Source organism: Leptosomus discolor, chromosome 1 (assembly GCF_034619465.1).
Source record: "Leptosomus discolor isolate bLepDis1 chromosome 1, bLepDis1.hap2, whole genome shotgun sequence".
NCBI classification, from domain to species: Eukaryota; Metazoa; Chordata; class Aves; order Leptosomiformes; family Leptosomidae; genus Leptosomus; species Leptosomus discolor.
The window spans coordinates 57,765,097-57,789,401 of record NC_141391.1 but is presented as its reverse complement, the minus strand read 5'-3'; the positions used below and the strand labels follow the sequence as shown (position 1 = coordinate 57,789,401).

General features: G+C 38.3%; 1 protein-coding gene across 2 annotated transcripts in view; it reads left to right on the top strand.

The window, feature by feature from the left end:
- The window catches only part of ABCC4 (ATP binding cassette subfamily C member 4 (PEL blood group)), a 156,639-nt gene extending 134,994 nt beyond the window's left edge, over positions 1-21,645 (top strand). For both annotated transcript variants that reach the window (XM_086482029.1, XM_086482028.1), the window contains 3 exons: positions 1,163-1,268; positions 16,443-16,577; positions 21,434-21,645. In XM_086482029.1, the coding sequence (XP_086338155.1) occupies positions 1,163-1,268; positions 16,443-16,577; positions 21,434-21,541 (349 nt within the window). In that variant the 3' untranslated portion in view covers positions 21,542-21,645. The remainder of the gene's footprint in view (positions 1-1,162; positions 1,269-16,442; positions 16,578-21,433) is intronic.
- The last annotated feature ends 2,660 nt before the right edge of the window (positions 21,646-24,305 follow it).

Genomic DNA, 24,305 nt, shown 5'->3' with positions numbered 1-24,305 from the left:
GGGCAATATGTGAGTATTCACATGGCCTGGGCTTTGTGCCCAGGTTGGGAGCCAAGGCTTCCTGTGCAATGTGGGCTGTCAGGTGCCTCTAGATGGCATCACCTGATGGCTGCCTAATTCAGGTGCTCTTATTACCTTCCAGCCATGCCTTTCTGCTATCATTGACTAAAGAGAGGACTATATAGATTTGCACATTTAAGCCTGACTGATATGCTTTAAGTTAGGTGGTGTCAATGCTTCTCTTGTACAATTACTTGAATAATCTCCAGTTTTATGAGTGTTGCACCTTTTTTACCTCAATGCTTGTTTATACAGCTAAAGAACATTTTAGTGGTTTACATATCTTTTGATATAATTTTATTTCCTTTTTATGGTTCTCAGCTTTATTTGTGACAGTTATCACTTTAACCCTGTACTTCAGTGTCCGTCTTCTAGCTTAGTTTTCATTCTTTACGAGTCCTATGTTTCCTCCCGATACCCTTTTCTTAGACAGTTAATACATATAGTAGGTTGAGGCTCTTAACTTGAAAGTTTTTATCCCTTTCCTTGGGTTGTGCATTCCAGTTAACACTTCTGATTTACAGAATACGCCAAGTTTTCTTTTTTCTGTATTCAAGTTCTTGAGCTACTCCAGTCCTAGTTTAGTTTACCAACCACCTCCTTTATTTAATCCCCTTTTGCAGTTGAAATCAAGAACCTTAGTTATAGGCTGTCATGTGTTTGTTCTTCAGTTGGTTTGCAATGAAGGACATTTACTTTCACCAACTTTTCTTTGCTGCTTGCACAAACTAAAGCTTGAAAGAAAAAAAAAAAGAATTGCCTTTTTTTGGGGTGTAGAAATCTGTAGGAATATCTGACACTACAGAATTTTCCTCTTTCTGTAATCAAAGCCTGGGAAATTAGTCTCCTGAAATACAACCTACTGCTCTACTTGCAAGGAGAAACTCTTTCCTCCTCAAGTATTAGAGGACAGATTTTGGAGTATGCGTCATGATATGCCTCCAAGTCATCTAATATGACCAGAGGAAGAAGCACTGTAATGACTTCATAAGCATATTTCCTGCTGTACAGTCCTGTTTGCTGAAGTCATAAAACCTGCCTGCCATTCAGTTATCCATGCAAACATCTTATTTTTGTCTGCATTGTTCTTGCTGTGTTTCAGAACAGATGAGTTCATTCAGAAGACGATCCGTGAAAAGTTTGCTCACTGCACAGTGCTGACCATTGCACACCGCTTGAACACCATTATTGACAGTGACAGGATTATGGTAAGACAGTTAAAATTATTCTTTTTTTTTTTTTTTTTTTCCCCTGAAGAAGAATGATGTTTTTGACTCTTCTTAGTTTTGATCCAAAAGGGGGGAGAGGTTTAAGTTGTACTTTAGACTTGTCCTAGTTAACCTAGTTATCCTAGTTACTGTGATTGTCAACTCATAGAAGTAATGACCTGAAAAGACTTCTTACATTGTCTGGCCCTGTGGTTTCCAACCTGCGAGGCATGAACCCATTGTAGGTGAGGTGCAGCAGCAGACCTGAGCAAATAAACTCTGCCAGCAGTAGGAGCCTGTAAAGACACACCCAAGAGGCTCTGGACAGAGTCAGCTGGATTCGGTCAGGTTTATTAATTCAGTCTCGGTGGGCTGAGGGAGGCAGTGACAATAGTTAGTGGTGTGGGATGTGTGAGGAGGAAGTGGTGGAGGTTCTGGGGCAGGAGACATGGAGGTAAGGAGCAGCAGCTGCCCTGGGGCAAGGGTGGTGGTGGGAGAAGTGGAACTAGACTGGTGAGGTTATGAACATGGCCAGCTTTCTAAAGCAAGAGTCAGAACAGAAAAGATGAAGCACTACCAATCCATCAGCCTCTGCCATCTTTGTTCCCAACAGAGCAGTGATACACTCTGCCACTGTGAAATACTCTCTCTGCCATCTGCTCCACAGTGCATTGCACATGCATAGAAATTAGGAAATAATTGCTGATTATTTTCATAAAGGTAATGGTCTTCCTGAGGCTTTCAGGAAATCAGGCTGGTTGAAGTGCAGCCTGAAGTTTTGCAGTTTTCTGCAGTAGGAACAAGAGTCCTTTGCAAATATTTTCTTCACATCCAGTTAATAAAGTAACTGACATAGAGGTTAAACAGTGTTCATGAGTGGAACTCAGATTTAACTGGGCTTCAAGCAGAAATTACCTGTCAGTGGTAACGTTAAAAAAAAAAACTTTCTTCAACTTTTGTTTTGTGAAAATGAAGCATGTTAATTCCTCCCATTTTTTTTTTTTTGTTACTGAATGCTCAAAACATTGTAAAATCTGTGAGTGAGTTACAATGGTTGCCTGAAGTACACAAAGTAAAACAATGGATCTACTGAGGTGAGTGGTGTTCTGAGGAGTAGAATAGATTGTGAACTGAGTGATTATAGTTTACTTACAAAGAGAGAAACCAGCAGAACTGCCATAAGTAGTCATATAATTGCAAGCATTTATCGTATAATAAATAAATATTTTCTCCACTGGTGAATACCTCCCCACAGGTCTAATGGATATGTTGGTGTTTTCTACAACTAAAGTGAACAAAAGATTTGTGAAGAAACAACTGTGACCTAATTAATAGCTGTGTGTGTTTGTTAGCTGTCCAAAGGGATTTCTGTGGGTTTTGGTTCATTAACATGTTATGCACAGAATGCTTTCCATGAAGATGTTTTCTTGGTTTTACCTCTAATATCATGCAGTTGTAATGAAAAATAGAGGGGTTTTTTTGTTTTTTTTTTTGCCGAATATCTTTGGAACAAAGCATAGAAACTGCCCTTCTCCCCAAACTGCTCAGTATTATTACCAACTATATAGCTATTCTGCTGCGTTTTTAGAGATAACATTATTCTTAACCTTATGTTGTTTCAGTTTAGTCACTTTTAAGATTTCTAGTTTCCTGAAAGTCCATTTATGTTCATACATTGTCTAACGTAGTCTTGTTTTAATGTCTTTGACCTCTTTAGAGTGTTAAGGAACAGATTTGCAAGACTATGTGCCTTTGAGTCCACAGTCATTAGTAACTCTTTAATATTTTTCATCTTTTTACATTGCTCCATTTGGATCTTCTTACAGATTTCTGTAATTTTCGGGGGAGGGAGGAGCGTGAGAAGCATAAGAGAAAAAAAAGAGAAAACTGACATGTGACCCCTTAAGAAACATGTTTTCTTGACATCCTTATTCAGTTATTGATTCTGTTTCCAGACAAATCAGAAATATGATCACATATTTAGAATGATCAGGGTTATGGCAGGTGTGCTTTTGTTACACTTTTAATTACTTGGTTTACTCAGGCATGTAACTCCTAGTGGAAATATAGCAGAATTTTGGAAGAATAAGAAAAGTGAGTGTTAAAAATGCAAGGAAAACGAATATCCCTCTAGAAGACTAACTGTTAATGAGTGCTATTAGCAATAAAAACAGCATTCATGGAAAATTAATCGTTTACTTAAATATCACAAAAATTGAGAAGACTCAGCTAAAGAACGCTTTCAGTGTATTTTAAAATTCGGTTAGTCAATAATGTGTTTTAGTAATTCACAAATTTAACTGGATGCAGATTCTTTCTTAAGAGTGAAAATGCACAAACTGAAGTTCATTGTTCTTCCATTTCCATTCCAAACCGTGGGTTTGTTTCTCCTTTAACTGAGACGTCTAGGTGCAACAATGCCTTCATTTATAAGCCATCTCAGGTGCCTGTTGTTTGCTATCGTGGTAAGTTCATTAGAAAATGAGGGAAGAACAACAAAAATGGAACTTGGCAGTTGGAATATTAATAATTGTCTTTTGATAAATAATGCGTAAAGTTATTTTTCGAACAAATTTTGAGCAAACTTGTTCAAACTTGTTCAACTCTCTTAACTCGATCACAAAAGTCCAAGCCCGTTCCTGAACAAGTATACATAACCTGAACGTAAACTAGGGTTCCCCTCTCTTCCCATTGAATCAGATTGAAAGGAACCTCAGGAGGTCTCTAGTCTAACCTCCTGCTCAAATCAGGGTCAGCACTAATTTCAGATCACGTTGCTTGGGGCCTTTTCCAACTGGGTCTTGGAAACCTTGAAAGATTGAGATTTCCACAGTCTCTCTGGGCAGCCTACCCCAATGCTTAATTACCTGCCATGAAATCTTTTTTTCCGTGCATGCAGTTGAAGCGTTCTTTCAGTTTATGGAAATGTTTCTTGTTTTCCCATTGCGTATCTCACTAAAGAGCCTACTTCTGTCTTCTCAGTAACTTCCTTGTAGGTGTGGAAAGATTGCTGTTCAGTTCCCCAAAGCTATCTGTTCTCCAGGGTGAACAAGCTCTGCTCCATCAGCTTTTCCTCGTAGGTCAAGTGCTCCAGTCCACTGACCACCTTGGTGACCCTATTTTGAACTTGCTCCAATTTACCCTCGTCTTTCTTGTACTGTGGGGTCAAAAATGGTCACCGTATTCCAGATGCGATCTGATGAATGCTCAATAAAGCAATTCCCTTGATCAGCCCTCCTGTTGGTACCCCTGGCATACTGCTTGACTCCTCTTTAGCTTACTGAACAACAGGACCCCACCTCCTTTTCAGCACAGCTGATGCCCGGACAGTTACTCCCTAGGTGGTACTGATGCAGGGGGTCAGTCCTTTCCAGCCAGATTCAGGACTTTGCATCTGTCATTGTTGAGTGTCTTGAAGTTCATGCTGACCTATTCCTTTAGTCTGTCTAGATTGAAATAGCTTTCAATGACAACCCTGTCTTGAGTATGTTGGCTGCAATCTCTGGTTTGGTGTTGTCCATAAGTTTTTGATTTAAATCAATTCAATTGCTGGTTAAAGCAGGGCTTTCCAAAAAGAAAATATTCACCTTTAAGGTTAATCCAAACATTAAAAAAAAAAAAAAAAAAAAAAAAAAGAATAGAAAATAATTTTCAGAAAGTCATGAGAAAATGTCGAGTTGGATGAGTATGGAAATAGGAACTGAACGTGAACTGTTGCATGTCTGCTCACACCCATCGTAATAACCAGTTCTATTTTAGAAGAGGAGAAAAGCCTACTGGAAGAGGAAAAAAAGGAAGAACAGAATACATTTTATACAACTGTAGACAAATCTGGCCTGAAGAGTTGTTTTAATTCTCGTTTGTTCCATTCCCAAACCATACCTCTGGTTTCATAATCCAGGTCACACCTTAAGAATATTTCCATTATATCTATCTTAGTGATAAACACATTTTATCAGAACTTCAAACGCTTAAAGTCATTGAGGGAAGAGCTGTATTGTGTAACGTGATACTCTCTAACCCAGTCACCTCAATGAGTAATACTACATTGCACTTGCATAGGACCTTTCATCTGGAGATTGTAACGCTCTTTACAAACATTAATTAATTAAACTTCAAACACCTGGGTGAGATAGGGAAGTATCCATACAATCTTTGGAACCAAAGTTGGAAAGACTTGCTAAGTCAGACCATCAAATAATACTACCGTAAAATTATAATCCAGTGGTTTTCAAACTCTTTTTTGTTTGGTTGGTTGGTTTTTGTTTTCCTCCTTCTGTGCTGCTCCAGAGTCTCATAGGACATTTTCTTATTTCTTTTTCTTCATTAGTTTGAGAACCTAAGTAGTAACTCCTCCTGTCAGGTGCTAGCAGTACTCGCTTTAGCTCTTTGGCACAGGCAGCCACCCTGCTCCCTGGCAGAAGGGGCAAATGGGATAGATATTGCAGTTGCCTCTTCTGTGATGGCAAATCCTGGCAGAAGCTCAGCTCAGGCTTGGTCCGCTGGCCCCTCATTCTAGGCAGCTTGCCCACCACCACAACAGCTGCTTCACTGTCCTGTCCTCACCTTAGAGGGCAAGGGCCTTTAACGTAAATTCCATCTGCAGCTCACCAAACCCAGCCAGGAGCAGCCTGGGGCAGCCAAGAGGCACCACTCCCAGGACTTCTGGTGGGATCTTGTAAAATCCCCATCACCTACTCCTCCCCCTCCTCTCTGCTTCCTTCTCCAGGTTGAGAAATACTTTTTAGAAACTGTTCTTACAGAGAGGAAAACAGAAGCGTATGGAATTGAGGCTCACCCAAGGACATAGTGGATCAGTAGCAAATTAAGTATATGCATTTGGCAAGAGCCTGATGCAGTTGTTTGCTGTATATACTATGCCGTGGTCTCTCTACAGGAAAGCCACAGAGTAGTCAAAACTTGTGCATTTCCCAATGACAAGGATGTTTCTCCACAGAGACTTCTCATATCAGTGCAATACTTCTTTGAAATGGAAGCTCTTTATGCAAGCAGAGCTTGATCTAGTAATTAAAAACTGTCATTCAAATAGGAAGTTTTTGATGAAGAGAATCATGGGAAGAGATTTGATTTATTTATGGGAAAACCTGTTGTGGTTACATTCTGAAATGACTAATATTCAGGGTAACAATACAATGTACTTCATAGCCAGACTTGAATTGTTTATTTGGTCAATAGAAAATGACTTCCCACGTCTTTCCGGTGAGCCTCCCTTGTTCAGTTGTTCTCATTTTTCTGACATTACATTTACCGTGGTGGAACATCTGGGCCTCATAAATCAGGCACCGTGTTTCGTGTACTGTAGACATCTAACCTCAGTCCACCAAGAGTAGGTGTAAACATCTTGAAAGCAAAGGGGAAACTCTGTAGAGGGATCCAGGCAGTTTGCATGGTGAAAGGGAAGTCACCTACCGCTAGACAGAAAATGCTGTGCAGTAGACAAGGTCTGAGCATTTGTCCTTCTCTGGAGTTCTGGTATCTGATCCAGTATTGCACATTTAGTATCCTTCATCCATAGAGACCTAAGCAAACATGATAGTGATGGCAGTGCTGCCTTTCCTTAACATGGGGATGACAGCATTCTTCAGGAAGTGCAGGAATCTGTGCTCTGCATTGTCCTCTGTCTGAGGAGGTCTGGATGCAATGCTCCCCATTCCCAGGGAGATGCTGTACCCACCAGTGTACACAGGGCAGTCAGGTTAAGGCTAGTCTCCACCCTTCCTTTTCGAGCATTGTGCTGCCAGGAATACAAGAGTCATGGAGCTAAAGGGAGAATAAGCATGAGGGAGTCTGAATCTGCAGCACAGTGAGAAGCAGAGCTCTTGAAGGAGTGGGGGAGCCCCAGCTGCCCTACTGATACCTTCACGTGAGCTTTAGCTCCAGTGGCTGAGCTTCAGATGGAGATGTGGAGAACATAGGAAGGTAGTGGTGGTACACTTAAGTTAGTAATAGTGAGCTAAAGCCATAAATACTGTGGTCTGTTGGCTCTTCTTTTGGTGTCTTTTTTTGCCACCTATTTAAATAGCACTGCTGGAAAACAAGTGTGTTTTACCATGATGATTAGGCGTTCTGTTTAGGGGGGATTATGTAAGTCGCATGATACAGAAATGTGCAATCCTGGTTGCAGAACAGTTCTTTGTGAAAACTGTGTGTGTTGCTGTTAGTGTTGACTTTCTCAACCTTAAATACATACATGTAGGACTGTTTCTTTGGTGGAGAGCTATCTGCTGTCAGATACAGGCCCTCAAGTGCATAGGATATCTAAGAGAGGTCAGTTGGCAAGACAATAAATTTTCCTGCAGCCTGGAATGGTAAAAAATGAAACTTTGTGAAAAGTAGAAGTAATTAGGGCTACATTCAGAGCTGTTGTTCAGTCCCTTAAAATTCTAAAGTAGAAGAACTGCAAGAGTATAAAATGGGTATGTTTTGTTCTGTAACACAGAGCTGAAAAGGTTTTTGACCTAATATTACCCTGGTATCTGGAGTGTGGTGAAATATTATTGAAAATCATACTTGTGCTATTGAAGTCTATTCCATCAAAAGAATATAAAGGGAGCTTAATGGATTATAGTAGCTTGAATGAAAGCCAAATTTTTGAAAATAGGGATCAGGTCTTCAAAGATACTTAGGCACCTAGTTCTTCATAGATACCTTAAAGTATGTTGTGGAGCTGAATCGAGTAATCCACAGTAAAGTTGCTACATTCATATTTATGCACCTGCTGTTGTTACTCAGAAGAAACAAACACTAATAAAGCTCATTTTTTGACTAAGCCTCTGTCGTGAAAATATGGACTAGGGAATATTAGAACTAAATTTATTAATTTTTATTCACCCTAAGAAGAATCCCAGTTGTGCTGTGGAACCAAAGTCTCTTGGGTAAAGAAATGTGAAGACAAGAATGTGAAGGATAGTCACAGAAGGGGACATGCATGGAGCAGAAGATAGAAATTAATGCTCATAGATGAGATGCCTTACAGAGAGGAGGTGAAAGAATACTTGATCTCAGCATACCTGAATATCAATATCGGTATGTACACAGCAAAAACTTTGTGTACATGTGCTCTGTAAGGTGACTGGTGAATTGACTGGATGGCCTTATTTTCAGGATCCAAACAATCAAATGTGAAAACTTAGGAAGGATCTCAACACTTAACTATAAGGGCTGATGAAATATCTCAGGGAGACTCTTGGGATTTTTAAAGCAGTCTCATGCAATGTTGTGTGTGATTAATGCCAACCTACCTAGTTTGGCTCTTGGCTGTGTTGGAGCCTATCTGGCCAACTGATGGAGAGCAAGGGGCCTGGGAACCATTAGGTTTCTCCTTCCATTTGGTAACAGAAGAGTTAGTTGCAGACACTTGCAGACTTGCAGAGTTTCTGGAAGAGCTGAGCATTTAGCAAGTGATTTTTCAGAAATGGTCAGTTTTGTTTTGAATCTGGACAAAAGCAATTTCCACCATTCCCAAATCTTCTGAAACTGGTTGGATGTTTAGCAAATCGCAAGGGGAAACGAGGTCCTTCCATGTTCTTTCTTGGAATTCAATAAGAGAGTTCAACAACTATCACCAGTGAGCACATGTTTTCAGAGCTGAGTAATTTATGCATCTTTACCATTAAGAGAAGATATTATGTTGATGTTTAGGCCAGGTTTTACATAAAATACTGAGCTATGTGCCATGGTCATGTATCAGAGCAAGTGTTGTCAGCTGAAATAAAGTGTCTACGACAGTTGTAAATATCACACCTGGCCCAGCTGTGTCTAAAATGAGTCAAAATCCCAATGAGCTTGAAAAGATACTAGGATTGTTGATTCTCATTGCCAGTTTTAAGCCACACCTCTCCAAAACATTGGCATCTTAGAGTTCTTAAAAGCTGCTCCCATTTCAAGAGGGCTGCCCAACAAGATTTTTCTTTTACCTAAATAAAACAATGAATTATTGAGTAAGTACTTCTGCTGGGAGGATTCAAATGTAGAGCTGGATTTGGATTACTGCAGGAAGTGAAGCCAATGTTTGATGAACCCTGATCTCTCGTTCTGTCAGGCGTTTGTGTGTGAATGTATTTCCATCAGTATAAGGACAGGACAGTCGGATCATGATTCTTTAAAGACAGTATGGAATGCAGACCATACTAGAAATACTAACACGTCTTTAGGGAATGATTTTTTTGCTTTCTCAGAAATACTGTGTTACTCTTTAAAAGCAAATTAGCACAGGACATGCTGGTGGCTGATGCTTTGAGCAGAGAGTTTCTGATAAGGTAAAACTGTGTGCATGGCAGCTGAGCCACAAGTTCATTGTCATCAGAAACTGATAAAACCGAGAGACATATCCAGTCATCTGCAACAATATTCCTTAGCCTCTTGAAAGTATAATATCCTTGTGGCTTATCTAACTTTCTAAGACCCTTATTATAAAGAGTTGATACACTTAAGCTGAAGTATATCTTCTATCACTTTAGGGCCATATTTGAGCCATTCTGCAATCCCGATTGCAAAATGGCTTTACAGTGATGGAAACAGTCATTACTGATTGACCAAGGGAGAGTTTTGTAAGCATGTGCAGCTGTTGGTAAGAACTGGCATGAGGTCCCTTCATACTCTCTAAGGGAAAGGTTGATCTTGCACTGATATTTCACATGTGTTGAGATGAGAAAACTGAACAATACAAGAATTATCTGCAGTGACTGGTTAACAGTTTTTCCTCCGACAAGATACAGAAGAAGTTAATATCAAATTATTATCAGTAGAATAAGATTCATTACTACATACATAATTGATAATTTTTCCCACAACATTCCAGCCAGCGTACAGTGGTGTGCCATCAGATGGAGAAAAAGAAGGTGGATTTTTAAGCCTCTGCAAGAGAAGTACAGATAACTCATATGTGGAACAATTTATCAGGCAGCATTGCATGCTCAATTTTCCCTAAGTAATAGCTTTGGAATAATTTCAGTTTAAAGAAATCAAGTATTTCTGGTTACAGAACAAAATGTCCTGAAGTTGCCTTTTCTGTGAAGCAGGGGAAGCTGGTCAGGGGATACATGTCAAATCCCAGTGACCAGTGCCAGATTTGGCATTGATACAGCAAAGTTAAGCTCTGCTGAGGTGAAATATTGGGAAAGTCTGAAAATACTTCAGATTATAAGAAGGTGAATGCCCAAGTGCACTCTGCTTTGTTTGTACACATGATATATGAAACTTACGTTATTTTGACACCAAATTTGTCTGGAGTTACTGGTAGAGTAATTTGTATAGGATCCCTGAAGGAGCTTGGGGAATGCTTAGGTTAAACCTGAAGTCTAAAATAAATTAAAAAAAAAAAAAACAAACCAAACCCAAAAGACAGACAAACAAAGCTCCACTACCAAAAATTAAATGAAAAGGCGAGGGGGAACCAACCCCTTAAAATGAAAAGAAAAAAACTTTAAAATGGTTCCTGAGTTACATTTGCAGCATTCTCAATGTTCTTCAATGTTCACAAACCAGTTTAGATAGGTTGATATTTATAAATGATACTTCAGAGAAGTATGTACATGTTTCTGATCTGGTTTGACAAACCATGATGAGATGGAAGAGACAGAGCTTGCTTGCATCTGAACTTAATGCCAACTGGAGCACAGGCTGTTGACTCTTTCCCACAAAGCTATGTATTGTCTTGGGTAAATATATTTCTTATAATGTGATGTAACCAGAAGCATCTCCTGAATATTCTCCTCTTCCCAGGACTTTATTGAAGATCATCTTGATGTATTCTCTCTGAGGAAAACATTGTTCAAAGTTGTACTCCTAGCAGAGTTTTGAACTTTAGTAATAATTTTGTTGTTTGGTGATGTCTTCTCCAAGTCTAAATTAAATCAGATGTATTCCCTAGGAGATAATTTGCTTGAATTATTTTCCTTTTGAATAGGAAATAAAAACATTTATGATCAACTCTTAAATGTCCCATCTTCCCTCTGGCTTTATGGTGAAGATGAACGTGAATAGGAATACTAGTCATTCCTCAATAATAATTGAAATGAAGTCCCATTCCCCCCTCCTCTGTTGCTGAATACTTCCAACCTTGGACTGTTTTTTTTCTCAGAATGTTTTATAACTATTGTTCTCTTGGTTTGTCTGCTTTTGTTGCTGAAAGTTAGAAAATGCAGGATTTAGAACTTTCTTTTTAGTGTCTATGGGTAGCCATAAGTACATGGTATTTGTTACAGTGTTTTTAAGGGTCCATATTCTTTCTGTAGCCGACGACACTTCTTTTACTTATATTAGTCCACAAAGAAGATTTTAAATTCACTTACAAAATGAATGTTTGCGTTTCCAAAGTCCTGTGCAACAGGACAATATAAATTAGTTGCAGGAATCATCAGGAAGAAAAGGTGCTGTCCTGGTTCTGCTTCCTAGGTCCCTGCTAGAAACTGGGCTATCTTGATGCACTATCATCATCATTCACTTTCTCGTTTCTCTCTTTTCTTTGTGAAACGGATCTTTGATTTCTTTTTTGACATTTTATGTTTTCCTTTTTGTCTTCCTTCCTCTGCTTTTTTGTTATGGTTAATACACTAAGCTATGAGGCTATGAAGTGGAAATACTGCAAAGTTTGGGGGTTTGGAGGATGGTGGGGGCGGGCCTAGGCAAAGCGGAGGTAGATACCCTGGCAGGGTACAGATGAGCCAAAATGAACAACTACTTTGTAGTTGCCAAATCTTATACAAATTTAGTTCAGCAACATTTTTGTGGCATAGGCAAATAGTCCTTCTGTGCTAGCTAGAGTTAACATAAACAGTGCATTTAAATGGCTAATACTCCATTTTCATGTTTGCCTTTGCAGGTCAGTCAAATTCAAATACTTTTCTGTTTCTTTGTCCTTCCCTGACGTGTTTTTAATCTCACTCTTTCTATGTTATTCTGTGCCTCTATATCAAAGTGCTGTTCAAAACAATGTTGCCTTCTACCCGACATGGCGCTTATGCTTCTGAAAAAAAATCACAACTGGGATGAGCAGTCACTGCCCCAGACTATTCAACCAGGACGAAACATTAGGTGGAGTGGAATTAGGTGACATGAGAGAATTTTGCTCAAGAAGAATATAACATTTGAGCCCCGTTTGAATTTGAGATGTGTGAATAGTGCTGCTTGAGTAGGGCTAATTTGGTTAGCTGTAAGTAAAGAGCAGTTTCACCTTGTGCAAGCACGTGAGCAATTCCATTGAATAAGAATTTTCCTGTGTGCTTGCTTTTGTGTGATCACCAGCAGCCAATTTTGTAAGTTTTGTACTGTTGGAGTTACTCTTCCACTTGAGAAAATCCTGTTGAAGTCATGAGGATGTGACTACAAAGGCAAGAACAGTGCAGGCGAAGTAAAAGAAGCTGCTAGTGCAAGCCAGTGGAGAATCTGGCCCTGGTTTATGTATTACTACTTTGGGTTTATATAGCTTTTTTGTATTTGTTTTTATTTTACTCTCAGCTGTCTAAGTATTTCACAGGCAATTAACTCCCACAGAATGATTATGAGTCAGTCAGACTGAGGAGCTGAAAAGTTGAATGATTTGTCCAAAATCCCGCCCCCCGCCTCACTATCTGCATTAAAGTCTATAATGAAATCTCAGTCTGATTCAGAGTCCCATGCTTCTGTGTGTGTCCTCCATAATCACCCTGCCGATCTGATTTCACCAGCTACAAGCTTCTCTGGCTTTTCTGTGTCAAGTTCCACTAGTACAACTGCCTTGGAACGCATCTGGGTTCAATTCGGTCTTATTGTGCAGTGATAAGTGTTGCATGCAAGTTGATCAGAAAACATGTGGCTGGTAAACACCAGATTCCACCTTTCCTGAATGATTAGCTGGCTTTTTGAAGTCCTAATGATTTTAATTTGGCTTGGAGTCAGTGAGTAAGAGTATGCAAAGCCTTAGCCAAAGTACCTATTTATTTATTTAAATTTTATCAGCACGTTTTTCTTCAAAGAAGAGTACCTATCTCTTTGTCTAAGCGCTTTTTAATAAATGTATGAATATATAAATGTATAACTAGCAAGTAGATCAGCTTAAATTTTCTTCATTGTCTCATAGATGACAACAGTTAGTAGAAACAGTGTTGTTCCTTGGTGAATAGGGTTTATTGAGTATTCCTGACTTGTAGGAATGATATTGTCTATTCAGTTTCATTATTTTTCATTTCAGATTTTGAAAAAAAGTAGCAGGGTTTGTTTTCCCTATGTTTATTCTGTCTGTTTTCATAACACAAGTTTGTTTTTATTCCTCAATAAAAGATATTAATAGATTAATGATTTGTTTAAAATGTGAATGGAATTTTTCTAAACACAAATCACTCACTCTATCTGTTCATCTTCTGGACTTGGCTGCTTAAAACTTGTCAAGGAAGAGTAAATTTTTCCTTTTTCCCTCCCAGGTTCTTTGGAGGAGAAAGACTGTCCGTGTTTGTGGTTGTTTCAGATAGTTGCAAAATTAATGTTAAAATTTGAATACCACAGTAATACAAAGTTAAAAAAACCCTCTACTTTTCTATTGTAGTTCTTTTCTTGAGAGAGGCACATTTAATGAAGATGCTTTTTGTTTTCTCTCTTAAGGAGTGGTTGCATAATCTAGTGCTATGCTGAAAAAAACCTACATATTCAAGGTACTAGAGATGTCCTGTGCTGTGGCACCCCAATTTGTTATGTTGAACTGTATATCATAAATTAATTTATTGCATTTTTCAGGAAGCTGTCCTTGACTGTGACATATTGTTGTATATAATAAAGATTACGATTGAAATTATATTTGTAATTAAACCTTAAATACTCAGATTAAATGGGATAGGAGTAAGTACACTGAAAAATCAACACGTGCACAAGTATACCTTTGCAGGTGAAGTACTGCATCTGTTGTTTATTAAATGATTATATATTGTGCTATGCAATATTACTGATATTTTAAAATTTCTCCGTGAGCATTTTCTTCAGCTATATACCAAACAGTATTGGAAATCTTTTGCAAAGGAAATTCATAGTATAAACTGGGTGCTCTAAGTTACAAGCTTTTGAAAATAGCAAATAACATCCTGTAGATTTCTGTGCATATAATTTATAAAATTAGATGTAATTATGCTGCTGTTGTTAGCTGGGTCATTTTCCATTCAAATGCTGGAAGCGGAATGGGGGCCTTTCCCCTGGTGCTGGGTCCCTGGTGTCAAACAAGTTGACAGCGATCCCGGCAGGGTGTAATCTTCACACCAGTGCAGGCAAAGGGATCAGCTCAGCTGTCCTGCTTCACTGTGGGTTTTGTCATTAACAGGGGTCCAGGCCACTTGGAGATCTGCTGAGCTCTTGGCCATCAGGATGTTTTGCTTTAAGGAGTTGCACAGGCAAAGTGCATGTTTGAAGATTTCCTCACAGGACTTCAAATTTGTCTCCAAGATTATTGGAGTTTCTTCTTTCAAACAGAAGTTTGCAAACTATTTTTATTTTGGAAGTTGTCCTCATAATACCTTTTATTAATTTATTTCCTGAAATCAACAGCTCCAGTTCTTTAGATCTTTTTTTTTTTTTTTTTCTTACAAGTATGTACACCACAATTATGGCTTGGGTTATGAGTCCTTGAAGTCCCTCTGTTGTGGCCGTATCTTTTTCAATAGTATACCATGTGTATTCAGTTTTTTATTTATACAAGAACAAAAGTATTTTCTGAATTACTTTTTCTCACATAAATTCTTTCTCTTTGCTTTTTCTTTTAATTTCACTGCTCCTACATATGGACTAATGTACTGAACTTGTAGACCGATACCCAAATCTCTTGAGTCAATACCATTAATTTATAAGCCAGTTAAGTATTTGAGTGCATTGCATTTGTCAATATTGACTTTTCCCTGCCATTGTGTCTCTCATTCTCTTAGGCTAGTTAGGTGTATCTGAATCTCCTCTGGGCTAGACTTACCTGCCCATTTTTGTGTCATTTGCAGGTTTGTCACTTTTCTGATAACTCCTTTTTCTGATGACTAACACATACGTAGCTACTACATATGCCAGAATGATGTGGTTCCCACCAGTTCCTACCTGTTCAGCTTTCCACAAAGAAAAATGCGCTGTTTATTACTAATCTCTCTTTTCTGTCCAGGTTCTTGAAAATTTTTTGTGCCTTGTAGCACAGCTGTTTAGTTCCACCACATACCTTTCTGGAGATCCATATAAACCATTTCTCCTTTAGTTTTCTTCTGTTGCATTACGAAATGTATCAGATTTGTGAGGTTTACTTTTGCTAAAACTGTAGAGGAAAAATTCTGCCTGTGATCTGTGTGTCTTCTACTTGTGTTTTAATGATTGTTTAAACTGAATTGCTGTCTTATCTCAAAATCTGTATGTTAGTCTAAAAGTTCCCTGCATGAATCCCGTAAGACTTTTCAAAATTTAGGTGCAATATTTGCTACCGTGCAGTCCTTAAATAGAGTCACTAGTATGAGAATATTTTCTTAGATGTTCAATCAACTTATTCTTAATTTGTTTTCTGATGTTTTCTGGTATTCTGTATGTGTCCTCTGTGGTTTACTGACTTAATGCCTTTTTAATTTCTCTGTTGTTTTTTCCTTCTTCCTTCCTCTCTTTTGAGTACCTGTGTCCCTGGTGGCATCTCATCTTTCTTTATGTACAAAGAATAGGTTCAGAGTAGGTATCTTTCTAATACCTAGTTGGCAAAAACTGATGCAAGAAATTGTTTATCTTTTCAGCAACACCCTCATTTTCTTTAATTATATCTTCACCTCCTGTAATCCGAAAGAACTACTTATTCTGCCTTAACTGTCTTGGTGGTTATTGCGTGTTTTTTACCCACAGCTGTTTACTTCAGAGCCCATTTTAGTCCTCTTTATTTCTTTCTTACACAATGAATCTTATAATCTGCTTTGTTGGCTTCACAGACATTGTATTTCCATATTCTGCATAACTTTGCATTGGATTCCTATAGGTGGAATGGCTGTAGGGCAATCTAAAATTGTACAACAGGTCTATAAACTGAAAAAGTGCTATGCTAGTTTGAAGAGGACATATTTCATTTTCAGGATACAGAATTCTTCTTAGCACTTAAAGTGCATATATTCCCCACCTTGCTTTAGTCTCTTCACATTTGGGTTTTAATTTCTTGTGTTAATATGTTGGTTTCTGATGATTTAACAGGTTTTAGATGCAGGAAGACTGAAAGAATATGGTGAACCTTACATTTTGCTGCAAGAACAAGATGGCTTGTTTTACAAAATGGTGCAACAAGTGGGCAAGACTGAAGCGGCTTCTCTGATTGAAACAGCAAAACGGGTAATTTTAGAAGAAGGGATAATTAAGTTTGTCTCTGCAGTTTGTTTCTCTCAAGTTGGCATATTCAGTGTTACAGTAAGCTTTCTACTAGAGAATCTGTCAGTTTTGTAAGGCAAAGCCATAATTTTCAGTGCTTTTTTTTAGTGAGATATGCGCAGACTTCTAAATGATAAGCGTATTTATATACCCTGAGTTGAAAGAATGTTTGGATTTCTTGCATCCTTCTATATGTACACAAAACAGTAAGTGTAAACAATATATGACATACTCACCTGTACTGAGCATTGACCTTGGAAAAACTTGCTGTAAAAACATGTTAGGGCTGCAGAGTCCAGCATTTATCTGGTATTTCTGTATTTTTAAAAGAGACTGTCAAATTTTCGTTTGAGGTTCAGTACCTGTGCATTATATTATGGTCTCTGAGGATGTGTTCATGTTCTTATTTTTATGCTTTCTCTTACTTTATTCTTACACCCTTGCTCTGTTCTGCCCATAGGATGAGCAGGGCTCAATTAAGAAACAGCTGTTGAATGTTTTGTTGCCTCCTTGTTCCCTACAAGGCTCTGTGCTTGATTTGCTGCTTACTATTCAAATCCTACTCTGAGTACAGAAGTATTAGTGTAATTGTGAGCATTCCTCTGGCAATCAAAGTGTTTAAGAAACATCAATGGATTAATTTTCATAATATGCCTCTGAAGTGATGCTATATCATCTCTACTTTTCAGATGGAAAGCTGAAGCATAAAAGATAAGAAGATAAAAACATGACCTGTGATTGAGGAACTCACTTTGACTAGCTTTTGGCTTGATTTCTTTTTTCTTGATAATTTACCATACAGGATGTCCAGAGCAAGGTTTTATTTCTCTCAGTGCCAATGAAGTTTCAGCACTGCTTCAGTTGAGACTGACAGTGTTCAGTTTGGCAGCAAATTGCTTCGTAGTCATGTAACTTTACTTTCAGCATACAAGTAAGGCACTGATATTAGGCATGTAGTGACCTAAGAGAGCCTTTTCAAGACAAGAGGCAAAGGTCTTATCTCTAGCCTTTATGCTTTCTTCTCCTCAAGTTGCTGCATGTGTGGAGCAGAGCTAGAGGAACACAAATTCCAGACTATTTCCAAGGGAAACAGGAGACCAGTAGATGGGAAGCAACACATAAAGACAGGAAACAAAATGGCAGGTGCCTAGCTATTTCCTAGTAAAAATAAACACATTTCCAGCAAATTGGGAAAAAAATATGAAAGATTGTGCTGTCATGGAGGCTGCGTGCTCATATTGGAGGCTATTTTAATGGAGTTCTTGAAAATTAGGGGAGAGAGTTCTGTGTTCATATTCTTAGATTTTTTTATGGAGCTGCTGAAACCTTTTTTTTTTTTCTTTTAGAGGGTTTTTCAAGTGAAGCTTTGTAGCTAAGAGTGTACACTATAAATTCATGTGTGGCACTAATTGAGAACTGAGGAAACAGCTTTGTCCTTAACTAGACTATGTAATGAGTCCTGCTGTCCTTCTCCATTGCTGCAATGTAGCTTCTTATGCTTTATTTTTAGAAAGGAATGGGCTAGCTGTGTTTTTTATCATATGTGTATGACAATTGGGAGGTTATATAAATGATGTTTTAAAGGATAGCTTCAAATTCATGTGACCAGTGTTCATAAAGGGAAGGCCAGCTTCCTAAGGCTTGATCCTTGGAATGGCAAGAGGTGAGGCTGTCATCTTTAGAGATTTAGCCATGTCATGCTGTCTCTCCTTCCTTCCCTGCAGCCCTCCCCAGTTGCACAATTGCATTCAAAGATAATTCAAAATATATAAAAAATAATTGCCTGATGTTACTTGCCCATATAGTCATCTGCAGTTACCACATCAATGTTATGTGATTTTGTACAGGAAGGGAAGAGATCCAGGAACCAGTCTCTGCTGAAATGTGGTTTGATGAAAAAGTTTGCTAACTCCCAGGCTAGAAGGCAGATACAAGCTTTAGCATCTGCCAAGAATGCAAAGCATGGTGCTTATCCACACTCAGCCCAAAAATATGGGAACTGAGAGACTGTATCTCCAGTCAGCAGCTACCCCAAAGCACAGTTACAGTTACAAACCTTCTGTTTGAAGGACTTGGACATTAGTTTAAGGTTTTTGTTATTGCTGTCCCTTGTGCTTCATGCATACTTTCAGAGAAGTTGCTTAGTCAGAAAAGCTGATTCCAATGGCTTTTCTTTGTACACTAGTAAGTCTGTTACATGTATTGCTGTTGGTCTCGTACATTCCTGCTGTGGTTACTAAGAACTGTTTTTATGAAGAACAGCTTTTTTTCTGTTGTTGAAAAACAGCATGCTGCACATAAAAAGAATTGGTAATATGACATATATACATACTTTTCAAAAGGCGTTACAGTGGGTTGCTAAGTAACATGGTTTGGAACGTGGCCATGCTTTGGCAATGATTATTTGATTTTTGCATTTTGGACATGAATCTTGCGCCGAATAGGCTTGTACCAAGATCTTTTTTCAGTAAGGTGAGACTTTAAAATGCATTTTCTGAAACAGTATGGATTCTGCATATATCCTTTAAGTGCAAATAAAGAGGGACTACACAGCTTAAATTGGAAGACTAACTTGGACATCTTTGAAGAAACCTAATTCTTAAAAATACCTCATGGGCGTCTTAGCTGAGCATTGCAAGGTCGAGCTATTGCTGGAACCTTAGCTCAAACTTCCAAATTGATTGAACATTGTATGTCTCTCTTGTCACTCAGTATCCCTATTTTTTGTGCAAGTGTCAAAGAAAACAACGCAGGCACAGCTCAAATTGGAGACTGCTGAGTATATATTAACTACCCTGTGAGCCTGACTGCAATAGAGTTGGGCTTGGCATTGTGAGACCGTGTTTTTAATCTTTGCTCAGTTTACAAGAAGCTATTAGGAGAAAATCCTATGGGAAAGTGAGAAATAGTCATCAAACAGTTAAAAAGGAAAAAAAGTGCTCAGTTATTCAGATAAACAGAGGTTGGTGTGTTGTCTGTGCTCTTGGCAGCATTGAGAGAGGCTTTTCTACAAGCTTTGGTGGCATCGGGATAGGGCTTGGTTTTCTGTCAATTAGCTTTTGAGTACTTTCAGGGAAAAATAAGGGTTATTTTATTTTAAAGCTATGACAGATGTGTAAATATTAAAATACTGGGTGTTATCTCACCTCAGTGATTACTTTTAAAAGGTTGCAGCTCTGTTGGCAGTGGAAGAAACTTGTATAAAGATTTGGGCATTTAATATCTTGAGGGATTGGGCTCAGGGGAAGAATTGCAATGAGACAGTTGAAAAGCAGCTGCCATTTCGTTACTTCTCTAGTAATGTGCCAAGGTTTTCCATTAACTTTCCAATAAAAAAAAAATCACATTCAAAAGCTGCATTAAAAATATGCCAAAGTTTTATGTTTTAAACCAGGAATGGGATGGGAATACACAACTGCAGCTGCCATCTCTGCAGCATGTGTGCAGGCAGGCACCTGATTAACTTTCCTCTGTTGCATCCGATCATGGCTGGTTATTGAGGAATGCCTCTTAACAGGACTTCCAATTCTATTGTTGATTCAAATCAGACCTTAATATTCTTTGAAACTTGTAAAGATGCATATATCCTGTGTTAGTGTGCATACACAAAAGACGACAGTGGTACTTACAGGAATGCTTTTATAAAATGACTATTTCTTTTTTATCCTGCGTGTCTTATACATGTATTCATATATATGAGAAGGACATTATTATCAAACAAACAGAACTTTGTTGACAACACTCTCAAATATAAATTGGAGAAATGTTTCATAAGCTGTAGTCAAAGCAGTCTGACTATAAGACCTAACTCATGACACGTGTCAGCTTCAGGAAGATAGTGTATTTTCTGTTTTTTAAAGGCTCAAACAAAACTTTTCACATTCTTCTTTGAAAAAATTGCATTTGAAGTCCTTTTTCACTGAAACACATTTTTAGATAAGAGCACACAAGTCTTGACATTATTTCATTTTGTTATGCGCATCTGTCAAGGAACAGAGATATGATACAGCTACTAAAAACTGATGATTGTGGAACAGTGAAACTTGACAGCATTTCATTTCCTTTATGTTCTGATTATACATTTATCAGGAAACCTGTATCTCTTCTAGTTGAGCTAGAAATTGGTAGAATTCAGGAACTCAAAGGCTTGGCAAAGAACTGTCCTATTATTTGGTATCATCTTACATTTTAGAGAAGTTGCTTGGTTGAGTCATTGTTAAAGCTTTTGCTTCTTCTTTCATTATTGTGGTTCACTATCCAGAGATCACATTTCTATAGGCCCTATAACTGCTCTGCAGCACAAATTAAACGCTGGGATATTTCATACATATACCTTGAAGTTTCAATGGTTGTCAATCATAGTTTGTAAAATATAGGGATTACAACCTGATATTAACATCCAAATCCATTGTGTTCATTTTATGTGTGAAAATGAGAAACCCTTGTGCAGACGCGAGATTTCACAGCTTCTTTGTCATCCTGTTTTTAATTTATCTCCATGTTTTGAGCTAGTAAAATGATTTTACTTATCTGTTTAATGTAAAGTGATGAAACCTATCTATTTATCTGAATTACCAGAATTTGAGAGGATCTACAGGTTGTGCGAGATTTTTCTCACACTTTATTATAATGTAAGATCATATAGTAATTTTACTAATTTTTCAGTGACACGCAGTTACTGAATGCCACTAACCTGAAGTTCCTGTTGAGATTCCTTAAGGACATGTATTTATCTCTGCTGTGTTTATCTCCAGAAATTTTACTTGAAACTAGAAGGTGTTTGATGCATGATTACTCACAGAATCTGATATTTTTCCTAGGTGTACTTCAGTAAGAATTACCCAGAAGTTGTTCAGAATGGTCAACTTGCCACAGACTCCTCCTTGGATCCTTCCTCAGGATTATGCATAACTGAAACTGCACTGTGATTCCTAAAACCTTAACTGTTTTCCATAGATTGGAAACCTGAGATCATCCAGACTCAGTGACAATGTTTGCAAGTGTCAATGAGAGAGGAAAGGGAGAGGGCGTATCTTTGCACTGGACATCCTTCCTGTTTAATACTGAGAAGAAAACTTCTACTGCCCCTCTTTCTTTAATTTCAGTGCAATATGTTTTCCTTTCCATCTAATTATGTTTGTATTGCTACAGAAATTAGGCAGACTCAGTTTCTATGTGAAAGTTATGTGGTAGAGATCTCTTTTATTTAAACAGGTGCAGGACACCTAACAGGTCTAGGGTGCATATTTGGAGCTTATTAAAAAAATTGGAATGTGTCCTTTTTCCTCTTTTGGAAATGTTTTGGAGAGCAAGCAAAACCAAATTATTTTCAGTGTCACTTTAGCAAGACAGCTATGTCTAAACAGCAGATTTGGTAGTGTACAACGTAGTTGTCTGGTGCAGCTGTCTTTCTGCCTGTCAAAGTGGCTATGCAGGTTGGTAGAAAAAAGAATTGAACAAGCCAAAAGTATTTTTTCTTTTTGATAGCAAAAAGTACTATATACTTATTTTTTTTATAAATAATTCAAATAATGCTGTTTCAAGATGAATGTAAATATTAGTTGTATTTTGCTAAAATCCAAATGCTGAAAAATCAATCTCAATCTTCTATACTTTAGAAGAAAATTGCCACATTTGCACTGAAGAAATATTTAAATAATTTAACATACATTCCTCTTTTTATCCAGGTTATCAAAGAAAAAAAGCTATTAAAATAACTTGAGGAGATGTTTGAATGACATGTCATTATACCTAAATACTGTAGTACAAAGTTATCTTCAACACAACACATTGAAATGTATACATTATTTGCATTTATTGTGCCTTAATATTTGTGCCTTCAAGCCAAAGCTGTAACTGCAGGGTACACAACAAATTCATTAAATGTATGTTAAAAATATGTAACCTTAGTATATTTAAAGTTTTGCATTAGGGGTTCTGTTGAACTCTAGCTGTTTGAAGTTACTATCCTACCAGAATAGGTAGGAAAGTACAACCTGTAGCTTTGAATGGCTGTTGCTGATAGTGAGGGGAATGCAGTGAGAGGGGGGTTCGGTATTCATAAGTTATGTCCTGATTCAGCAAAGCACTTTAACACAAAGGCACTATTCCCATGTTTGAGAAAAAAAAAAAAAAAAAATCAAGCAAGTGCTGTGCTGCTTCAGATTTTTTCATGTTTAGTGAAATACCTACTCTTTGAGGTCCAGTTAAAAATAAATCTATTCATCTTACTGTTTAAAGGGCACAAAAGAGACTAAAAGGCAACAGATCTCTTCAGGACATGGAAAATATTGTGCTTTTTAAAAATTACTGAAGATGCTTGGTATTGCCTTTGTAAGACAAACATTATTTACCCAATGTTCACCCAGTGGTCTAAAAGTAAGGCAAACACAAGTGTTTCTTGTTTCAAGCAGTTCTACCAGCAAATAACTGATTCAAATACAAAATTACTCTCTCCTTTTTGAGAAGTAAACTGAGGCCAAAGCCTGTGCCTGAGCATGAGGACTCTTCTAGAAGGACTTTGTCCTGCTTAGGACTCAGCCCAGTGGTGAGAGGCAGAATCCTCGTTCCCCTTTGACAATGTCTTCCCTGCGGTGAGGCTCGCTATCCTGCTGTGAGATACCAGGAGAAGGGGCAGGACCTCTTACTACTTGCAGTGCCACCAGCCAGTTTCCCCTGGTGGCTGGGAGAGAAAAACAAACATCAGGTGTCTGGTAACATCCTAGTTTTCTTTTGGCAGGTTCTGACACTTCTGTGATGTGTAGCACCTTAGACTGTAACAGATCCCACTGAGATCAGTGGAACTGGACTTCATGCAGTGATGCGCAGCATGAGGCTTGTGCTACATCTGGTGCTAAATAGCAGATGGTCAGGGACAGCTACCTGTCCCCAAAGCCACATGGCACAGATTGGCTCGTGTAAGGAATTCTTATGGCTAATCCTTCTTCGAGCACACCAGCCACATCCACTGTGGCCATCGCTTGGCCCTTGGGTCTTCTCCAAGCTCATGCTGTCCGCTTGTGGAGCTAGCACACAATTATCATCTAGTGTGTTTTATTGTGGCTGCCTTTCCAATTCAAATTGTCTGAAGTAAGGATAGGGCTATTCTACAGCTCGGTAGACCAGTGTTTGTATTGCACAGGTATGTGAAGATGTAGAGAAGTGTTTGAGCGCATGAAGTCACATGGGACAGTGCTGGGGGATTGCGTAGCACAAAGAAAGTTGAACCTTGCATGGTTTTGCCTATAACTGCGTTTTTGGAAGGGATCCATGGCGTGAACCATGTCCAAACTCTGCTCAAGCTTTGTCATGGAGAGGCCTGGCTGGCGTGGTCCAGAACAGAGCTAGGGTGCCTGGACCAATAAGATAGTGTAGACACTTAATGGAGTTTGGTGCTTGAGCTCATTTGTTTACTTTCTTTATTGAGCAGTGCAGACATACCCAGGATCTGACTGTGTTTCACAATAGTGAATTCTTTTTATTTCTAAATACTTAGTTCTTACAAGAGAGTAAGTGTGGTGTATAATACACTGAGAGTTTTAAATAGTTCAAGAGAACAATACATTCTGCTGGCCATATACCTTGAGGGTTTGGTTTGGTTTTTTTTGTCAGAATCAAGGAGATATGCATGCGTAAACCAAGGGTATAATTACAGTTTTAGTTCATTTCAGCTCTGAAATGAATCTATGGTAA